Source organism: Momordica charantia (genome assembly GCF_013281855.1).
Source record: "Momordica charantia cultivar OHB3-1 chromosome 8 unlocalized genomic scaffold, Mcharantia_2.0 BLBB01000008.1, whole genome shotgun sequence".
NCBI lineage: Eukaryota > Viridiplantae > Streptophyta > Magnoliopsida > Cucurbitales > Cucurbitaceae > Momordica > Momordica charantia.
Window position 1 is genome coordinate 28,111,457 of NW_028275166.1, and position 21,103 is coordinate 28,132,559.

Sequence of the window (21,103 nt, forward strand, 5' to 3'; positions counted from 1 at the left end):
CTGGTGAGTTATCAGTTATCTAATTAAGAGATTAAGGCCTAAACAAGGATTTCACCTCACTATTCCACTTATAGTCACCAAATAGATCATGCTAACTACCAACTCTAATCTTGTGCTAATCTTATGAATGTTTGGTTAATAGAGTTGAGAAATGAAATTGCAAGCATAATGAAAATTTTCACTTCAGGTGGTAGTTTCAAGATTTTACAAATCAATCCAATATGAGAGAACGTGCATCTACACTAGAGAATTTTTACTTCGAATATAGACATTAAATTACTAAGTAATCTCTTCATTAGTAAAAATCTTACAATTAAGATTTGCGGATAACAAAAATTTACCACTGAATAATCTTTATCCCTCTTGCGGTGAGAAATGAAAAATTACCTTGGAGATAATGATTTGCCTCGGGAGGAATTTGAAATGCCACACTTGGAAACAAATCAAGAAATGTATTTTTCTTGATGCTCTTGAAGAAGCCTTGCTGAAGACTTTGCATCTAGATAGAGTGCGCATACTTCTTCGAGATCTCCCTGCGAATGAGAAAAACAATCAGAACATAGAGCCGATGAACGGTGCTCCAATGAAGTGCCACATTCAATTAAAGATATACAAGTTTGCCATGCCAACTTTATAAATACCTTGCATATGCTTTCTCGACCATTCATTTTTGCCACGACGCTAGCAGGCGATAGCAATTGAACTGCGTGTCTATGAAACAACCACCAAAAGATTTTAGTATTGTTAGGTATGTTTGAGAGTGTTTTTGGCTTGACTCATATCACTTTTGTCAGCTCCAAAGTACTTCCCACTCAAAATCATTATGATTGAGTGATTTGGAAGTCCCTTTAAAAATTCAATAAGCATTTTGAAAGTAATTATTAGGGAAGCACTTAAAACTTTTAAGAGTATAGAACCATTAAAGTGATTACTATTAAGCCTTTTATACTAAATTGCTTGCAATCAGAGTACTTTCGCCAAAATTGCTTTGGTGGAATGTGAAGAATTCAACTGTATCCCACCAAAAACTATTTTACTGTACCTTAAAGATGTTGTCTGACCCATCTCCCCAAGGTAAGCTAAACTTTCTTCATCTACAACCAATTCTTCGACCTGTGCCCGAATGGCTAATATCTTAACCAAGTATCAGCAGTTGAGCATCGTCAGTGATTTGGCACCTTCATTAAATGCTTAAAATTTTAAATTTCCATAAAAAAAATGCAAATTGACCTGAATCATCTCAGCTGGGCCATAGGTTTGTGTTCGGATGATTACCAACCGATCAAGCAAGTCAACAGGTATTCCATGAGGACTATTCATATCAGTCCCTCTGCAAAATAGCAATTATTCAGAAATAATTTTCTTATGGCTCGAAAGATGTCATGTTTCAGAAGTCTACAACATTATTAGAGGTTTTTTGGATAAGATTATTTGAGGTTATGATCCAAGTACAATTTTGCAATGATGAAAAAGTGATGTCAGAAGTAATGTATCAATAATTGGGAAAATCAACTATTAAGACTTGGGTTGTGAATTCCATACATAAAGATAGAGACACTCAGAGCATGAGAAAGATGCAAGAATGTGCCAACTTGAAAAGACAGAATCAGCTAGGGGCAAAGACTTTATACCGCACATTGCAGATTCCTCTGTTTGTTGCAAAGATCACTATTGGAGATAGTGAGCTCTCTAAAGCACGATTTAAGTACGAAAAGCACTCCATATCCAGCATATGCACCTGTAAATTCAACTTATCTCGTAAATAAGCTAACAGTTTGACTACAGAGAATGCTGAATGAACTGAAAGAGGATCAAGAACCTCATCAATGAAGAGAACTCCTGGGACGAGCTCTGCTATACCTTCATCAATGTATCGGTTCACAACCTGTCATTAAAATAAACCCCAAAAGAATTTTACTTCTGTTTATTGTGATTAAAAATTTCAAGCAGCTGAAACAGAATAAATCATTCCGTACTGTTGAAAAATCTCAAGAAAATTAGAACAGTTGAAATATTATCTTGTGTGGAATATGAAATACGGAAACAATGCAGGTCTCACATTACTAGTAGAAATACATGCAAAATATAAATAAATGAAAACAATTAAGAACTCACATTCCCATTCAAAGTATGATAAATACTGTCCACAATTTAGGAAATCACCAAAATTTTAACACAACAAAAATGATCTTTCAAACAAAAAAGGCAACCTTATTTATTTCTTGCCGCAGCTTGTCTGTGATTTCCGTCTTCCTTGGCTTCATCATCTGACCCATTAGAGATAGTATATCCTGTCCACCTTGAGGCCGTGCGTTGGCAGCATCTAGATCATGTAGAGTCACATCCTGTCAGGTAGAAAAAGCGAATGCAATAAAATAAATACAAGAACTGCGACCGTATCAATATGTAAATGCACTAGGTGTCCAAGTAATCGTGACAAAAAAAGTTCAGTTGTATCAATTTTATCAATCTATGAATAATTTATGTGACAAAGTAGGCAATAAGATTACTTCTGAATCACAATGCAGACAAAAGTATAAACATTCTACAGATCTCCAAATTTCGGAATGTTAAGCCAGAAACATTCGAGAACGTGATTCTGCAACAACACATTCCAATCACTTGTATGAGACATGCTACGTCCAGAGTTTTTAATGGAGAAAAGCACGCCAGCGCCAAAGCTCCTTGCAGCATTGTGCAAGATGTTGAAACGTGAGGCAATTAAGGTGAATATATACAAAAATTCAAAACTATATCCTCAAAACAATTGAAATTTAGCAAACCATAACAAATAAGTAACTAACCAAAAACAAATAGTTTCCAGTCAAGCGGTATTGGACAAAGTTTCGATATAAAAATTTACAGACATTCAATAAGTTGCATAAATGTGCATGCTACAAATTGATAGTTTCATAATCATAGCTAAGAAAGAAATAGCTATTTAAAGATAAAATAAGAAAGAATACCCATCAACCCATGTAAACCGCTTCCATAACTCTTGATTCGCATAAAAAAGATAAAATGCTTAAACAAAGATCAAGCTTGAACTAAAACAGAACTTTCTATTCACTAGTAACAGAGAGAAATCAAGAATGTCAGAATTATATTAAATATAATATATAGTTTTAGGTAGATTTTTTTTTTAAGCTAGCAAGCTAAAGATTAAGAAGACTGTAAAATATAATAATGAAGTTGACAAAATGGAACACAATAAAAAAAAAATTACAGGGAGACAACCTGGACTATTTCTTTCCTTTTGTGAACCTCTCCTTTAGGAAGTGGAACATACTCTTCAGCTTCAAGATCAAACTCTGTAGCGAAAGCATCACTTCTACCCACCCTTTTGACAGCTCCACTATTTGCTTCTATATAGATAACATCGCCAACAGCTACCTGCACATTCACTTCCACCATTAGCATGATATCAAACCTCAAAATTTCTTTGCAAAAAGATGCTAAATTACAACCAAAAGTACGAATGGTCATTGGTAAGATCTATACCCCCCACACCCACCCAAAAAAAAAAAAAAAGGAAAAAAAGAGAAAAGAAAAAGAAGAATACAGAAACAAAAGGCCACCTTCTCTTTAATTAAGGCATCATAGATGGTCGGATCCAATTTTAGTTGCTTTGTTCCTTTAATAGTCTTTAAACCAATGATAACATGGCTTATGCTTTTGCCGTAGCCACCAGTCACACTCTCTGTTTCTTCAGGTGAAAGCTCAGTCACCTGAGAAAAAGTTACATCATATCAACGCAAACTACAAAATGAAAAAGTTTGTAACCATTACCTCCAACTACAGTTAAGAATGTTATTATACATTTACCTCTCCCTCATAGACCTCTTTATTTTCCTTGATACGTAGACCAATAGACCGTCGAAAATTTTCCATCAAAACCTCAGTTTTCTTCACTTCAGATGAGTATACTTCAGATCCAACCATTGGACAAAAGGGAACCTGTCCATGATAATAAAGTAAGCACATTTTCTGAACTAAAGGCTGCAAATGTTTTAAGTCAAGACAAATAATTCTTGGGGCCTTTCTAGGAGGGGTGGGGAGGGGAATCAGGACCTTGCTTCCTAGCTCCTGCGCTATTCCAAGAGCAAGTGCAGTCTTTCCGGTACCAGGAGGTCCAGCTAGAAGAAGTGCTCGGCCAGCCATTTTCTTCTGCCGTATCATATCAACCACTAGCCCTGATGCTTCTCTTGCTTCTGATTGACCTACGAAACCCGCAGCTAATGGCATTGCCTTTCCTGAGGGCTACAATGGATCCTCATTGAATTTAGGTTTTTTTTTTTTACTAATTGAACATATATCTCCTTTTAGAAGAAAAGATGAACAGACAAATAAATAATAATACGATGTGTTGGTTTAAAAGCCTCTTCTTTTTTTAATTGACTTACTAGTTTGCTAAATAACAGAAAAGTCAATTAAAAAAAAAACCTTAAAAGATAAGTAAAACGATACTACTTTTAACACAAATACAGTTTTACATAACTATTACTGGGAGTTACATCAAGCCACTAGTGAAAAAAATACAAAGGGTAAGCTCAAAACCTTTTACCCCATGAAATTCCATTTCTTATGATAGGGAAAATTAATCAAGCATCCGTTGATATCATCCAGAATATGATCAATTTTTTATTGTGAGACAGAAGACCTCTTTAATGTACCAAAGAAACCAATAAAAATTGAAACCTTTAAAATAATACTATGGTTTAGCAAGAAAATAAGATATGCAATTAGAGTGTTATAATAGCCAAGTCCGAAAAATACGGCATTATCATAACAAAACTGCTTGAATATCCAGGCAAATGGGCATTAAGGAGCACATCCAAGAAGAAGAAGGAAATTACAGAAGGCCACACCACTATCCATAATGATTTGCATTCAATCAAATGATCCACATACAGCTTGTGTTTAATTTCAATCTTTTTTTCAGTAGAAAGCTGCAACTATAAAGCAATTCACGAGACTGGACAGAGAACATGAAAATTGGATGAAGTGTACAAATTTTGGTTTCCACATAACCAATCCAGGAGTGGAATAAAAAAATTGCAGAGAAAATAAAGAAATCAGTTTATTTGAGAGAAAAGGAATCTGCCATCATCGTTGGGAGACTCCATTCAGAATTTTGGGGAATACGGGAATTTCAAATTCCAAAAATCTAGAAGTTAAGGTGAACAGAGGAAAACCCAAGACAAAGGAACATTGTCCAGAAAAGCCTAGATTAAAATTTAAATAAGAATGAGTAACTTGAAGAAAATTAGCAAGAGAGAGTTAGAGAAGAGATTTTATAAACAAAGAGGGTGGTAAATAACAAAGCTCTGAATCTCCAAAAGAGATTTTTTTTTAATATCCGTGAGTGTCCGGCAAGCTTCCATGCACCTCGACTAATCTCACGGGGAGAAGTTCCAAAAGAGATTGAAACAACGAAAGTAAATGAGAGAAGAAAAAATATGATAAAGGACAAAGCGAGAGAACAAAATTAATACCAAAATTTGAAAGAACGAAAATGTAGCATATCACACATGAGTTAAAACATGAAGCGGAAAAAATAAGAATTTTCTATTCATTTAAGAAGCAATCTTTAAAGGCCCAAAAAACAATGATTATCCACAATCAAGTGCAAAGTTAGAGTGAGGTACCTCAAGACCAAGGCCTTTAATGTGTGTGTGAGTAGCTACTCGTTGCTTCTTAGAGGTCGACTGAACCTCTTCTATCTTCATCTTGTCCATCTTGGCACGTCCGGTAACAAGGAATCTCTGGTGCTCAAAATCGAAGATGTCTGAGAATGAGAATATTTGACAATCTAAGATTACTATGTTTCTTAGACAATAAAAAATGGCAAATATAGCTGAGAACGGTTGAATAAACAGAATGTAGTATAATTGTAAGTTATTTCAATAATGCCCTCAGTTATAACTTTTTTTTTACATATATTATTTTCATGAAATTTAATTTTAATGTATACAAGTCAATTTGAGCTGAAACAATTAATATAAACACTAAGATTATAACACAGACGATTGATACCAAGTAAATTTGTTGGCAGTGAAACTTATCAATTTGCCAATGGAAAGTAAGGGAATTCAGGGGTTGAACTAGGTAGATTAGGACGCCATTTTAAGATAAGTTTGGGATGACTTTAAAAGTCAAAAACCGCTCCACTTATACAAAATTACGTAGCTTTTGGTTAGATAATAGAACGTAATTTTGAAAATTAGAACTTAAAATGCTTGAAGTACTAAAAGCCCCTAATTAGTGTTTCTTTCACATAAAACCACTTATTTCAAAACTCATTCCAAACTCACCCTTAATCCCAAACCAATTTTTTGTGTTGCCTAAATAACCAACTTGAACAGCCTTTCAGAGACCCAACCTGACACTATGGAGGTCGGTTTGGAGAATCTCAAAAACATGATTAACAACATTCAACTAAACACGATCAAAAAAAAAAAAAACACGAAACTAAAGAGTATACGAAATGCCTCTAAAAGTATCAAAACTAAAGCTTTAAGCTTTTAAATATAAATAAAATCATTACAAAAAAAAGGAAAAAAAACCCATACAGACTCACAGGTAAAGTAAAGTAAGTTGGTTTCATTCTTACCAACGATTCTAATTTAGTAAACTATTTCTAAAATGACAAAGAAACAAGCACAAGCAGCCGCATACTGCAATATCATTTCCACTACTTCATCATGGGCAGCATTGCAGCATCCGCACGGCCTAATTTTAACTAATCCTTTGTTTCTCAGAGAATTATAAGTTTCATTTACAGCATTTCAAAACGAAAACAGAAAAAGAGAGATGATCCTTTTTCTTCCGGCCTTGTTGAACAGCGAGAGAGAAAGAGAGAGAGAGCGTACCGTGAACACCACCACCACTGTGTGAAACTGGAACCCGTTACCCTATATGCTCGTATTATAGCTGCACAGCAATGGAGGCGAACATCGGTTCGGTTCGGTTCTCCCGATTCTTGGCTAAACCGGGGACCGAACCGATGTTTTCGGTTTAGGATATTGGACTATCGAACCAGATTTTGTTCCATCGCTTTCTTGCAGAGGTCTGAAAGTTGAAAGACGAAGGATGAGATTTGAAAAGCATACCTGAGCGAGGGGGAGCGGCGGCGGCGGTGGCGAGCGCGACGGCCGACGGTGGAGCAGACGGCAGGCGGGTAAAGCTCAGGGGAATAGGGCGGAGCTAGGGTTTTGTTGAGGGTTTATTTGTCTCTTTCTTTTCTATTTTTAAGAAAAATAAATTGGAGCATGGGCCATGGGGTTTGGGCTATGTGACGCGGGCAGCGGGCAGGAGAGAGACACAAACAACAGAACTTGCGAGCGGCATATAAAACAATAGAAATATGTAGTACTCGCTCATTTTATCCGTCAGATGCAAGAGAAGATTTCATCGTACGGCTTTGAGAGAGAGTACGAGAAACTGCGAATGAGAGATGGAATCCGGCCGTTGAAAAATATTTTCTTTTGATCTCTGATAACTCTTGATGTCGCCACATGTCAAGATCCCAACCATTGGAATATTAGGTTTAAACTTGTTCGTCGGATGGTGAGAACACGAAAGATATTGAACACGCTCCAACACTAAAACAAGCTGAATTTTTAGTAGGTTACAGTGATTTTTATATAATTAAAGTGATTAATGTTTGAAAATGAGGGAATTAGACAAAAGTTTAGAGAAAATAAAAAAAGTTAGAGAATAACAAAAATCTTCCTTAGGAAAATTTTATAGAGAGACAAAAAAAAAATACTCAAGCACTTCCACCACCTCTCTAGATCTTCTGCATTTGAAGAGCTTGGTCTTGGTTTCCACTTCATCTTTAGTAAAAATCCACATAATCCTGTCAGGATGATTACTTCGAGAAAGAAGGATGCCAACAATTCTATCAACCTCCCCATCTTCAAAGAATTGTTAGAGTGAAAATTTGTTTTCAATGGTAAGTTTTAGCCTATAAGAACGGAAAAAAAAAACATTATCGTGAAATCTTATTTGAGTAACGAGACTATTAATGAGAAATATATAAATACTATGTCAATATTGTAGATATATTGATAGAAGCTTTAACCAAATAAATGGTGTAGAACATATAGATGAGATGAGACGAGGCTAAAGCCTTTATCATCATCTTCGTGAGTCATATAGATACCACCTAGTGATCACAAAAAAAATATCTTAAGAACTAGGTTGAAGGGGAAAATGAATTATAAGGTAACGTAAAAATATACTATTTATATGTATTCGTCGTTATGATGTGAATATATTTATCGTATAATTTAAATGGTGTTGAGTTTTCAATGTACTCTTCACTTGTAGCTCGTATGAGCGAGGCGTTGTCTTAAAAACACCATTGATAGATTTTACCAATATTAGTATAAAATGTCCATAATCCCCCTAGGTTTCATATTTTTTTTTAATACATTTCATATCCAATCATTTCTCCTAATTAACTCATTATTCTCATTGTATATGGTTGTTATTTGCAACAAATTGGTCAAGGTCAAACTTAATATATGCCAATTGGGAGAGGTTGAGTGTCATTGGCAAGGAAATATATTAAGAGAGACAAATAGTCGGATGCTCAAGTCAGGTTAAGTTCGACCATAGTATGAAAACTGGACTAGAATGCAATCTTTGATTCGAAATGAGGCCCTCTATTCATAGGTTGGGGATACGACAGACTATTCGATAGATGATGTCTAGCGTTGTCCAGAAGGTTGGGTTGTCGGGTGTCTATGGTTGGACCTTAACCATATCTTCGCTACATGAGAGTGTCTCTACGATATTTGTGGCTGAGTATCAAAGGTCGATCCTCCCAAAATGATCCACCTAGTCGGTCCTCCCAAAGTGATCCACCTTCCAGCGTTTTTCATGTGTCAATACTTTTTTCTAGGCAAATATTATGATACTCAAGTGTGGTTAAGTTCGACCCTAATATGAAGACTGAGCTAGAATGCGATCTCTGATTCGAAGTGAGACCCTCTATTTATGGGTTGGAGATACGACAAAACCATTCGACATGTGAAGTTTGACGTCGTCTCGAAGGTCCAGTTGTCGAGTGTCTATAGTTAGACCTCAATCATACCTTCGTTGCAGGAGAGCGCCTCAGCAGTATTTGCAGTTAAGTATTAAAAGTCGGTCCTCCCAAAGCGATCCACCTACTTGCATTTTTACGTGGCTAAGTCTTTTTTCTGCCCCAATGGTTGTTATTGAAACCTCTAGATTTGTAATCCTATAAATAATTGTGCTATAGGAAAGCATTTGTACACAGCTCATACAAGTTAGAACAAAAAAAGACGCATGTTAATAATTCTGCCTTTTTCCTTTCCATTATTTTCAAAGTTATATAATTTTTGAGATTTTTAAGGTGGCCTTGTTTTTTTCCTTCGCTAAAGTCACAAATCACCCTAGATTTGGCACTACTGTATGGAGGCTATGCACAACAACTTGGACAACAAGATACCTCAAAACACCACTTTTTGTAAAATAATTCTTAAAAAAAAAATGTTATGTCTATAGGTCAAAACTATTAACTAAAAAAATATGTAATATTTTTGCTTAATAAATGTATGAGATTTGAATGTTTGTATTGACATGGCATGGATTTTAACCCTACCAACTGATTAAATATATCAAATTGTTATTAATCTTAAATTTTTAAATTTATAAAATTTCCAATTTTACCTTAGAGTAGAAAAGAAAATTCAATTTAAACTTTTTATAATAGAATTATTAAAAACTGTTAATAAAAAAGTTGATGTATCATTAAATTATTATTTTATTTGTTAACTTTCGGAGGATGGAGAGAAAATAGAGAATAAATTTAAATGAACTGAATTGCTCTAAAATACAAACCTAATAACATATTTATATTAATATAATTCCTAGAAATAAGAAATATAATTTAAATTAAATATAATTCAAATCTAATTATAATTCAAAATTGAAAATTACTTTAAAAAAAATAGAGACCATCTAATATATTTACACTATGATGTACTTTGACACATGTTTAAAAATTCATTTGATAGCGATTTTTTGTAGTAATTTAAAACTTAACCACAGTCGAAACTACCCTCACCAAAATAATATTTAAATGTTGTGTTTATAGTTCAGCGGAGATCCAAGATTTTACAGATCACAAGATAATTTTTTTTCCTAAACGGAAAGTTCTAGAAGATAAAATTTTGTTGGTAAAGGAAAAGGATTTTTGCACAGTATAAATTGGATTATTTGTAAGTATAATTTATAGATTTTGAAGTTGGAATCTTTTTTTTTTTTTTTTTACGTGATTTCTTAGTGTATCGGCAAAGATATAAGCCGTTGGAATTTGGGCATTCCACAAAGTTTACTCCTTTGATCTCTTTCTGTTCTTCCGTTTCTTCTTCTGAGCTCCAATGGCGGCCCCAAAACCCCAGAGGTCACCTGAGGAAGTCGAAGACATAATCCTTCGAAAAGTCTTCATCGTCTCCCTCGTCGATTTCCCCGCTTCCGATTCCCGAATCGTCTACCTCGAGCAGACCGCCGCCGAGCTCCTCAGCGAGGGCAAGGAATTGAGGTTTTCCAGAGATATGATGGAGCGGGTCATAATCGATCGGCTGTCGGGGGATTTCCCCGACGCGGAGCCGCCGTTCCAGTACTTGATCGGCTGCTACCGTAGGGCTCACGACGAGAGTAAGAAAATCGGTTCAATGAAGGATAGGAATTTGAGGGCTCTGATGGAAATTGCGCTGAAGAAAGCCAAGAAATTGACTGTTTCGTATTGCAGGATTCATTTGGGGAATCCCGAATTGTTCTCCAGTGGGGCGAATTCTAAGGCCAACACTCCGTCTCTGCTTCCGTTGATTTTCTCTGAGATTGGAAGCTCGGTGGATGGGTTTGGGGGTAGCAGCAGTGTCGGTGGAGGGGTTCACTGTCCTCCGGGGTTCTTGGAGGAGTTTCTCCAGGATTCGGATTTCGATACATTGGACCCTATTTTGAGGGGGGTGTACGAGGATTTGAGGGGTAGTGTCCTTAAAGTTTCGGCTCTTGGGAACTTCCAGCAGCCCTTAAGGGCACTGAGGTTTCTGGTTAGTTTTCCTGTTGGGGCTAAATCTCTGGTGAATCACCCTTGGTGGATTCCTACTGGGAAATATTCAAATGGGCGTGTCATTGAGATGACAAGCATTTTGGGGCCTTTTTTCCATGTCAGTGCTCTGCCTGACCATGCCATTTTCAAGAGCCAACCTGATGTTGGGTGAGTGTTGAATAGTAGTTTGAGGTTCTCTCTTTTTTGTTTACATTGGTTCTGTTCTGACCTTTGAATGTCTCTTGTTGGGAACTCCAGGCAGCAGTGCTTTTCAGAAGCATCAACTCGTAGACCATCTGATTTGTTATCTTCATTCACTACAATTAAAACAGTTATGAATAACTTATATGATGGCCTTGCGGAAGTTCTTCTCTCTCTTCTTAAGAACACAGAGACCCGTGAGAATGTTCTTGAGTATCTTGCGGAGGTGATAAATAGAAACTCATCAAGAGCTCATATGCAGGTACTTATTATATGATTTTAATGGTTTCAACTAAAGTAGTGATTTTATTTGAAGTTAAAAGGTTGATTTCAGATTTGATTGAAAAATTGTTTTCTCTGTTTTTTGTTTTTGGTAACTGTTGAGGAATGTCTATGGATGGTACAACCTTTTTTCGACTTTAAAAATCTATGTAATGTACTTTCTTTTTGTAGGTCGATCCTCTCTCCTGTGCAAGTTCAGGCATGTTTGTTAATCTCAGTTCCATCATGCTACGTCTCTGTGAGCCATTTCTTGATGCAAACATGACCAAAAGGGATAAAATTGATCCAAAATATGTATGTTATGGTAACCGCTTGGAGTTAAGGTGAGAGGCTTTTTTGTTTTCTTGCTGATCTTGCTGTTTTTCATTAAGATAGTTCAGTTGTTCATAAATGTGGTTATGAAACTGTCAGAGGGTTAACTGCTCTACATGCGTCATCGGAGGAGGTTACCGAGTGGATTAATAATGGTACTGAGTTGAAAACTGATGACTCTGGGCAGTTCAGTGATAGTGAAAATCGCTTGCTACAATCTCAAGAAGCTTCCAGTTCTGGCAGTAATGCTATTGGATCTTCAACTGCGAAGGCAAGATCAAGTAGTGATAAAACTAGGTACCCCTTCATATGTGAGTGCTTCTTTATGACTGGAAGGGTGCTGAATTTGGGCTTGTTAAAAGCATTTTCAGACTTCAAACATTTAGTACAGGTAGATATAAATCATGCATTGGTGGATAAAAGAAACGCCATGTACAGTTTTCTGAATTTTTTTGGTTAAGAAAATTCTATTCATTCACTTTCATTAATCCTGTTTAATGGACCTTTATAAATTGAGTAAAATTTTGTTCAGGATATTTCTAGGTGTGAAGATACCTTGTCCACACTAAAAGCAATGCAGGGACAAGGGTCTGCTCCACAGTTTGATGTGGATATAGCTCGCCTCGAGAAAGAAATAGAGTTGTACTCGCAGGAAAAGCTTTGTTATGAAGCTCAAATACTGAGGGTATATTTCTGTCTTACTCTTTTCTTCAAATTGTGTAATGGTATGTTGCATTATTAAACTTTGGAAAAAAATTCATTTTTACCCCTATACTTGGCTAAGTGTTTCAAGTTCAACCGAACTTTTAATTTCTTCAAGTTGAACTTGATTTTGAATAACTGATGAAATTCGTACTCAACTAAAAGAGAAATTTGCTCAAGAACCAACTTATAAATCATGCAAAATTCAACCACCAAAACACTCAAAATCAAGCCATAAAAATGCCTAAACCAAACCCATGAAAACACATGAACTTGGCTAAAAATCAAGTTGGTTAAAAACCTCTCAAACTTATCCCAACTAACCAGGATCCAACACGATCATAATAACCAATATTCACTGCATACTCAAGATTGAGGTTCAATTGGATGGAATTAATAGTTTAAGGTCAAAATTGACTCATTGAGTATAGAGAAAATGAAAATTTCCCTAATTTTTCTGGCCTAGTAAATCTTTGAAAGTCCAGTTTCATCTAGGGAGATGTGGTATTGAAAGCCTTTATGACTGATTGCTTGCTGTAGTGATATGAACTTGGCTGGCCAATGTATACCATTTTTTACTCATAGAATTTGTTGGAAATGTGAAGCCTCTCATGGGCACTAAGAGGCTGGGAACAATTAGAAGCTTGGCTTACCTTGTTTTTCTTTACTCTTTCAAGTTTTTTATTATGATTAATGAGTTTTTGGGGTCTTCATCCAGTTTTTTGACATAGTGAATCTTATTGCTATTAGAATCATTTTAGAATTGAAATGCTAACGTTAGAACTACAAGTTCATTGTTTGTCTATTTGATCTGTACCCTTAACCTTATCTGTGGGAGGCGAGGCATCAATTCTACACATCTGCAATTTCCTTCACCATCTTTTATTGAAATTTTAAAGACAATAGAACAACGACAAAATGTGATCTTTGCTCATGCTGTAAAACATTTGATGCCAGTTGAGAATCGAGAGCCTTCTTGATCTTGAATTGAATTAGAAATTCAGGAGCCATGATTTTATCCTCCATGAACTTTATTGTGGTTGGTTTTTGGCTATATTAATTGAACTGTTACTGGTTCAGTTGGCTGCTTATGTTTGCAACTAACTGTTTCCAACACTGTTGTTAATTTTATCCCTCTTTATAGGACGGGTCACTAATCCAGCAAGCTCTTACTTTCTATCGATTAATGGTCGTCTGGTTAGTTGGTTTGATTGGTGGATTCAAAATGCCTCTTCCGTCAACTTGCCCTATGGAATTTGCATCAATTCCAGAGCATTTTGTGGAAGATGCAATGGAATTGCTTATATTTGCTTCCCGGATACCAAAAGCTTTGGATGGTATCAATTTGGTAACTATAACTGATCCTAGCAACCTTTCCGTTCTTGCATATCTTTAAATGGCAAGACATCTATGCCTGCTGTGTGGACGTATAATTTTGATTTTTTCTTTTGACAGGATGATTTTATGAACTTCATTATTATGTTTATGGCAAGTCCAGAATACATCAGAAATCCTTACTTAAGAGCAAAGATGGTCGAAGTTCTGAACTGCTGGATTCCTCGTAGAAGGTGAGTTTATGTCCTCTATTTGTTCGAAGATTGATCATTTGATATTATTTCCATACTCATCTTGAAGTTGAGTTTTTGGTTCTTGTTTACATGCAGTGCTTCATCTGTAACTGCAACATTATTTGAAGGGCACCAGCTATCACTTGAATATCTTGTTAGGAATCTTTTAAAGCTCTATGTTGACATTGAGTTCACTGGTTCACACACTCAGGTACAGCATGGTCGAACTGTTAACATAAATGTAGCAGGCAATTGTTCGATTTATAGAGAGAGCTCAGCTCTTTTTTCGTGCATTTTAGAAACCCTATTAACCTTGGAATAATTATGCTTTCATTAAGTTCAAAGCTGTTCCTGCATGATATTAGAATGGAGATGATGCAAAAACAAAAATGATAAACATTCAAGTAGAAGATAAAATGCCTCCTCTTGTTCTTGAAATTAGTCTAGGGAATGTGTTGCTTATTTTAAGGTCACGATCGGATCTACCTTTCTTCCTCTCCAATGGAAACTCTCAATGCATTGCTTGCTGACTGGTCTTCTTTATTCTGGTGCAGTTTTATGACAAGTTCAACATCCGTCATAATATCGCCGAACTTCTTGAATACCTTTGGCAGGTTCCTAGTCACCGCAATGCTTGGAGAATGGTAAAATTTTCCTCTTGTTTACCCCTGTGATTTTTTTAGTTGATCGGCATTAAGGCCTTATCTTTTACATGTTTTTCCCCTTAATTTTGACATCATTCCAGATTGCCAAGGAAGAGGAAAAGGGTGTTTACTTGAATTTCTTGAATTTCCTTATCAACGATAGTATATATCTTCTTGACGAAAGCCTTAATAAGATTCTCGAACTCAAAGAGCTTGAAGCCGAAATGTCGAATACCACAGAGTGGGAGCGGCGGCCTGCTTCAGAGAGGCAAGAGAGAACTAGGCTGTTTCACTCCCAAGAAAATGTTGGTTTGATAACCCTTATATGAATGCGCTGCCTTAATAATATTGATCTTCAATTTTGGGTATCTGGTTAACCCGACATTATTCAATATTCTCAGATCATCCGAATTGATATGAAATTAGCCAACGAGGATGTGAGTATGCTGGAATTTACATCGGAGCAAATTACGGCTCCTTTCCTACTTCCCGAGATGGTACTCTCCCACTGTTGCCCTCCAAGCATACTTTCAATATGTTTTCGTTACAGTTTCCTCCTAAATTCATGGAATTTAGTAATTTTGCTTTAATGTTTTTCCTTACAGGTCGAAAGGGTGGCCAGCATGCTGAATTATTTTCTACTGCAACTCGTTGGTCCTCAGCGAAAATCTCTTACTCTTAAAGACCCCGAAAAATACGAATTCCGTCCAAGAGAGTTGCTTAAGCAGGTTTGTATGAATTATATTTCAATTTCTATCATAATTGGTAGATAGACTATTCCATCTTCTAATGTGACATTAGACTTTGGAAGTAGTAACATGATTGGATTAATTTGTTTATTGTGGGAAAAAAAATTCAATTAATTTTGAATCTATTATCTCCACTAAGATTAGCAGTTTTAATGTTTCACCGACGTGGTAATACAAGTTCATGTATCTACATTCTCCATATTCACTCTCTCTTACTATGCATTCTATACTGTGTAGAAATAATGTGTGATGTGCTACCCATAGTGCAGATGTATTTAGGGAAACTCAGAAGCGAGTTATCCTTATTGTTACTATTTCGATCCGGCATACCGTGTCTGACTTGTTTTGTTATATTTTGAAGATTGTTCACATATATGTTCATCTGGCAAGAGGCGATACGGAGAAAATTTTCCCAGCTGCCATTTCAAAGGACGGTCGATCGTACAACGAGCAGGTGATTAATTTTCTCTAATTTTGTGAATTTGGTTGCATCTATCAACAGTTTTTTCTTTTCTAAGAATCGTTTGGAAGAGATTGCTAACCGTCTAATACCGGAGCTTTTCCCAGTTGTTTAATGCTGCTGCAGCTGTACTTGGACGAATTGGAGAAGATGGTAGGATAATACAGGAGTTCATTGATCTTGGCAACAAAGCCAAGGATGCAGCTTCTGAGGCCATGGATGCTGAAGCTACTCTTGGAGACATACCGGATGAATTCCTCGACCCGATCCAAGTACGCTTCTCTCCCTTATCGTATTGTTAAGTTGATAGGTTTAGATTCTCTTTTGGGTAAGTGAAGTTATTGATTTTATCACGCATGGTTATTGCGCAAAAGATGCTTTTGATTGAACAGATATTTAAAGATTATATAAGATCAGCAGCTGATACTATGCTGTGGATAAAACAGTGAAAACTTATCTTTATCTTTCTTATGCAGTACACTTTGATGAAGGATCCAGTGATCTTACCTTCTTCAAGGATCACGGTCGACAGACCCGTCATCCAAAGACATCTCCTCAGCGATAGCGTAAGACTCGCCTTTCCTTCTGAATTATATTCTCTCTGTCGAAACAAAGTGTTAGTTTCTTTCTGCTAAACTCTACATGATTTACAGACCGATCCATTCAACCGGTCACATCTAACTTCAGACATGCTAATACCGAATGATGAACTGAAAGCAAGAATTGAAGAATTTATCAGGTCGCAAGAATTGAAGAGGAAACCCGAGGGAGGGGTTGCGATGCAGAAGGCAACAATTCAACCCACAAGCGGAGAAATGTTGATTGATTAAAACGTCAAGATGTAATTTAATCGCTTCTTGTTTTCTTATCGCTTTGGGAACGAAATATTTTCTTGAAGATATTTATATTTGATATAATGTTATAAACACATTTTAAGATTATTTTCTTTGGGCACTTTTGAGTGCTTAGGCTGCCTCTAACCTCTTGTAAGTTATAATATTTGAAATAAAGATTTGTAAGTTATCAGGAAAAAGGTTGAGCAAAATTTGAGAGATTTGTAAGTAACTATGTTACATTATTTTTTTGAAGTACGTTTATGAGAAGAAAGCACAAATAAAAGTTTGTTTTTTCTTTATTGTTTAAAAACATAAAATAGAAATTGTTATCAAAAGCCCTAGAAATCAAAGTCTTTGCTATGGGTGAACAATTCAACTAATCGAGTGTTAACCGACCATTTAGAAACTATTTTTCAAAACTAAGGGACTAAATGTGTCCTTTTTGACTAAATTGATACAACTTCAAATTTAAGATTGAATGTGTATTTTATCTTAAATATAATTTTTCTTTAGTAGGGTAGAGATTTAAATTCATAACCTTTTGATCGGACTATACTCAAGTTGACTTGAATATAATTATATTAGTTTGCTATTTAAGATATGTAATTAATCAAGCCTAAAGAATTTCATGCTCAAGGGCTTATGGGTATAAATACTCATTAACTTCTCGGTTTAATAAATGATTTCAAGAAGAATATACTCTACAAAGGTATAGAGGTTATTGTCTCCGATATATTAACATATTCAGTTCTTGTATATTAAATATGACATTATGTTTCTACCTCAAGTATGCTTAGTTAAGAAAGATCTTTTAGATCTATGAAAATGCTATTCTTCTACCAAAGAACATCATTCTATGTAAAGCACTAAAACTCTCAAATTAATTTGATTTCAATTCTAAGGTTTAGGTTAGATATAGGATCAGAATAAGTTCCCAACTCGATAGTTTAACACACTCAATGATAGGATGATCAATCCTCCTTGAATGTTCTTGACATGAATTTAACAAGAACTTTAAAAGTTGAAAGACTAAATTAATTCATCAAAACTGATGTAATCTCTCAAACAACTTAACATCATGGCTTTAGATAGACTCCCAACTAAACCCTAATGAAAAAGACTAACGTACCCCTACCTTAATAAGGATAAAATTAGAACACAATAAAATTACCAAAAAAAAAAAAAATCTTAAACTAAATTTAAAATCATTGCAGTTCATGACAAGTAGACAGACATATTTGATCATTGGAAAAAGGAAGTGATGCTGAACAACTTTGGTAAAAAGGTTTCTCCAACTCAATTACAGAACCACACAACCATATGAATTGGTGCTGAAGCTTGCCACACAAGGAAGCAGCCCCACAAATTGCTTCAAATGGGGAAAATTGTATTGGCTGCAGATTTGCTGAGCCAGATTTCAACACAGAAGTCTCAGGAGTTATATGTTTTTACATGATTTGATCGACTTTGAAGGCCTTCTGTGTGTTCCTGCTTCTCGTCATCGTTTCCCAGACACGTCGAGAGGCCTAAATTTAACCATTCTAAAGAAAGAACTCAGTGCCAGAGCTTGTGGTACCCTTCCGCTTTGCATACTCGTTGGCGACGCTAATCGCATTCTTGCTATGCCGCAGAGAGAACTCTGCTAGTAGAATTTGCCTTTCCTGTGATGAGAGATCTCCATGACAGCCCTGAACATTGTGTAGAAAATCTAAAAGACTAAGAGGTCGGAAGTAGAACATATTCATCGAACTGTATGGTAGAAACAGTATATATCTATTTTTGATATCTGTGGCATCGAGCTCGGCCCCATTACTCCACAAAAAAAAAAAACTCTACATGCCCACATACCAACTTCGGGAGACGACGAGGATTTTCTCTTATTGAACATTCTAGCCAATGGCATTATCGCACAAAGCCTCAACTAATGCCCCAAAGCTAAAGTAACCCCCATTGTGGAATAAATGAATAATATGTTGGGATCCAAATTATAAGAAAACAATGCAATAACTATATTGTAATATAGAAATTACAGTAACGATAGCCTTTCGAAAGGACTATTTCGCTCCCAAATCCAACCAACGAACCAATCCCCAAAACTATGCCTAACCTCCAAACTCTGTAACTCCCTCTATTTATAATCAACTCACCCTAACAAAATATGAAGTAATTATGATTACACCACCACAAATACTTATAACATTTTCAATGTTTCCCTATATTAATTCTAACAAGATAATATCAAACATAATTTTTTGTCGTTACCAGTCGAGAAGTCCGGTCGCTAACAGCATGGTGCATGAGGATGCCAGCAGCAACGGATACATTGAAGGAGTCTACCATGCCATTCATAGGAATACTGCAATGCATATCTGATAGCTCCAGGGCTTCATCACTTATTCCCCTGAGACAGAAAAAGTCTAAACCTCAGACACTAACATAAATTGTAAAGGTCATATCTCGTAAGTGGATAATCAGCTAATTTCCTGAGATTCAGACATCATTCAAGTGTCGAAACTCGCTAATTGAAGCATGAGAGAATCATAAATTGCTGGGTGATGAAAATATAGGCCAGTTTAATAAACACGAATAAAACAAAGAAAAGTGCATCAAATAACAAAGAAAAAAAAACGGTTACACAACCATTCCATAATTTAAGTGCACCAAACTTTATCAGACTCAATATTATCGTATCAAGAAGGAAATTACCTACTTTCATTCCCAACCACAATTGCAGTTGGACACAACCAATCCATGTCGTAGACGGAAACCTACAACAGGACAATCAACTCATCTGACAGGAACATAATAGAACTGGCACAAGACAATTGATAGAAGTGCAGACATGGCTTCAATGTTAAGCCACTTTATGGGACGGTATTGTGTAAAGGGGGAAAATTGCAAAATCAATCAATACCGCATTCGTTCCCAGATGCGTGGAGACAATTCTATAACCACGAGATTTCAGAGTCTTAAAACATTCTGGGGTGGAGTTCCAAAGTTCAATGTCCAACCATTTCTCTGCTCCCATGCTAACATGACGATTCTCTCTGTACCTGCATTGAGATTGCAGTGATGTTGGAAAAAGAAAAAGACAGACCAAAAGATAATGACTCATGAAAATAAGGAGAACTAAACGTATTTGGATCAACTTAACCTTCTAACCATATAAAAGAAGAATGGGAATTGACTAAATGATTGAGTTCAAGTGACCCATTGAACAACAAAGTAAAAGTAGCAAGTGAAAGTATGGATTCCTTCTTTTAAAAATATAATAAACATGAAGAGAGAACAGTGACGAAATTCCACCAGCACAATAGAATCAAAACAGTCGCAAATTCCAGAATCAAACAATCTTCCATTGGGGAAACGACAGAAACAAAAAAATGTAATCGAAAACAATTTCACCTCCATGGTCGTTGCACCTTTTGGAAGCGTCGCAAGAGACCACATGAACCGACTGAAATCCAAGCGCATCGGCAGACCGAAACGCCGCCGAGACGTTGCCGAAATCACTCAGCCCCTCCACCACCAGACACACAGAGTAGCTCCTGTTCCGCACCACGTTCTTGAACCGCTCCTTCCTCGAGTCCAATATGAGACCATCCAGTGCCTCCAAAACCTCACCACTGTTCAACCAAGAACTTCCACAGCTGAACTTATCCAGGTACGGAAACCACCGCCCTTTACGCGAAGAATCCACTCCGGTGGCTAAATCGAGAGGCCTCCGCTCCATCTTCATCAACCTGGCAACATCATCAGAGTGCGTGAGAAGGTGCTCCACGGTGTCTTGCGTATGAGTCTCCGGCGGTTCTAGGTTGCCGGCAGAATCCGTCACTTCTATTGAAGACATTGCGGTCGAAATTGAAGCAAAACATCTTGCAGAAACTGCGTGTGGATTGTTTCTCGAAGCTATATAGGAATCAAAACAGAAGGAAAAAATAAATAACAGATTCATAAGAGAAATGTAAAAATTCATATGGCCTCCAAAAGAGATAGAGAGAGAAGACGGTACATCGGTTTGTGACAAGGGTATATGGGTTCGGATGAGTTCTTCTGGCATTGAAGCTTTGGAAGAGAAGAAGAGAAGAACGGGCGGGGATTCTGCAGGACCCCATGGCTGCGCTGCGCAATTGCAGAGATTCAATGGTTCAGACCGGGCGCGGGAGAAGAAACCTCCTAATCCCTAATCCTGCTCCGCTAAAACAAAGGGACGGCGTCGTTTCAAAATGTAATAAATATATACGTATACGTACATAAATTACA

The 21,103-nt window shown here is 36.4% G+C and overlaps 3 protein-coding genes across 3 annotated transcripts; 1 reads left to right on the forward strand and 2 right to left on the reverse strand.

The window, feature by feature from the left end:
* Positions 1-157: 157 nt before the first annotated feature.
* RIN1 (P-loop containing nucleoside triphosphate hydrolases superfamily protein) lies at positions 158-7,272 on the reverse strand. The gene is made up of 14 exons (XM_022288827.2): positions 7,113-7,272; positions 6,873-6,986; positions 5,649-5,788; positions 4,072-4,260; positions 3,826-3,957; positions 3,579-3,728; positions 3,238-3,393; positions 2,211-2,345; positions 1,820-1,885; positions 1,632-1,738; positions 1,231-1,330; positions 1,043-1,134; positions 642-711; positions 158-533 (listed from the first exon to the last, which is right to left on the reverse strand). Exons 3-14 carry the CDS (start codon positions 5,736-5,738, stop codon positions 444-446), a joined length of 1,377 nt encoding a protein of 458 aa, XP_022144519.1. The 5' UTR covers positions 5,739-5,788; positions 6,873-6,986; positions 7,113-7,272; the 3' UTR covers positions 158-443.
* Positions 7,273-10,309: 3,037 nt separating this feature from the next.
* On the forward strand, positions 10,310-16,945 carry LOC111014159 (U-box domain-containing protein). Its single transcript, XM_022288786.2, has 16 exons — positions 10,310-11,254; positions 11,345-11,549; positions 11,741-11,892; positions 11,981-12,272; positions 12,414-12,566; positions 13,728-13,931; positions 14,039-14,151; positions 14,248-14,362; positions 14,706-14,795; positions 14,897-15,100; positions 15,197-15,292; positions 15,401-15,523; positions 15,906-15,998; positions 16,112-16,276; positions 16,481-16,570; positions 16,658-16,945. Exons 1-16 carry the CDS (start codon positions 10,416-10,418, stop codon positions 16,832-16,834), a joined length of 3,111 nt encoding a protein of 1,036 aa, XP_022144478.1. The 5' UTR covers positions 10,310-10,415; the 3' UTR covers positions 16,835-16,945.
* Positions 16,946-18,007: 1,062 nt separating this feature from the next.
* On the reverse strand, positions 18,008-21,051 carry LOC111014206 (tRNA/rRNA methyltransferase (SpoU) family protein). Its single transcript, XM_022288860.2, has 6 exons — positions 20,853-21,051; positions 20,263-20,749; positions 19,755-19,893; positions 19,547-19,608; positions 19,103-19,241; positions 18,008-18,528 (listed from the first exon to the last, which is right to left on the reverse strand). The coding sequence occupies exons 1-6, from the start codon at positions 20,953-20,955 to the stop codon at positions 18,382-18,384; spliced, it is 1,077 nt and encodes a 358-aa protein (XP_022144552.1). The 5' UTR covers positions 20,956-21,051; the 3' UTR covers positions 18,008-18,381.
* Between the last annotated feature and the right edge of the window lie 52 nt (positions 21,052-21,103).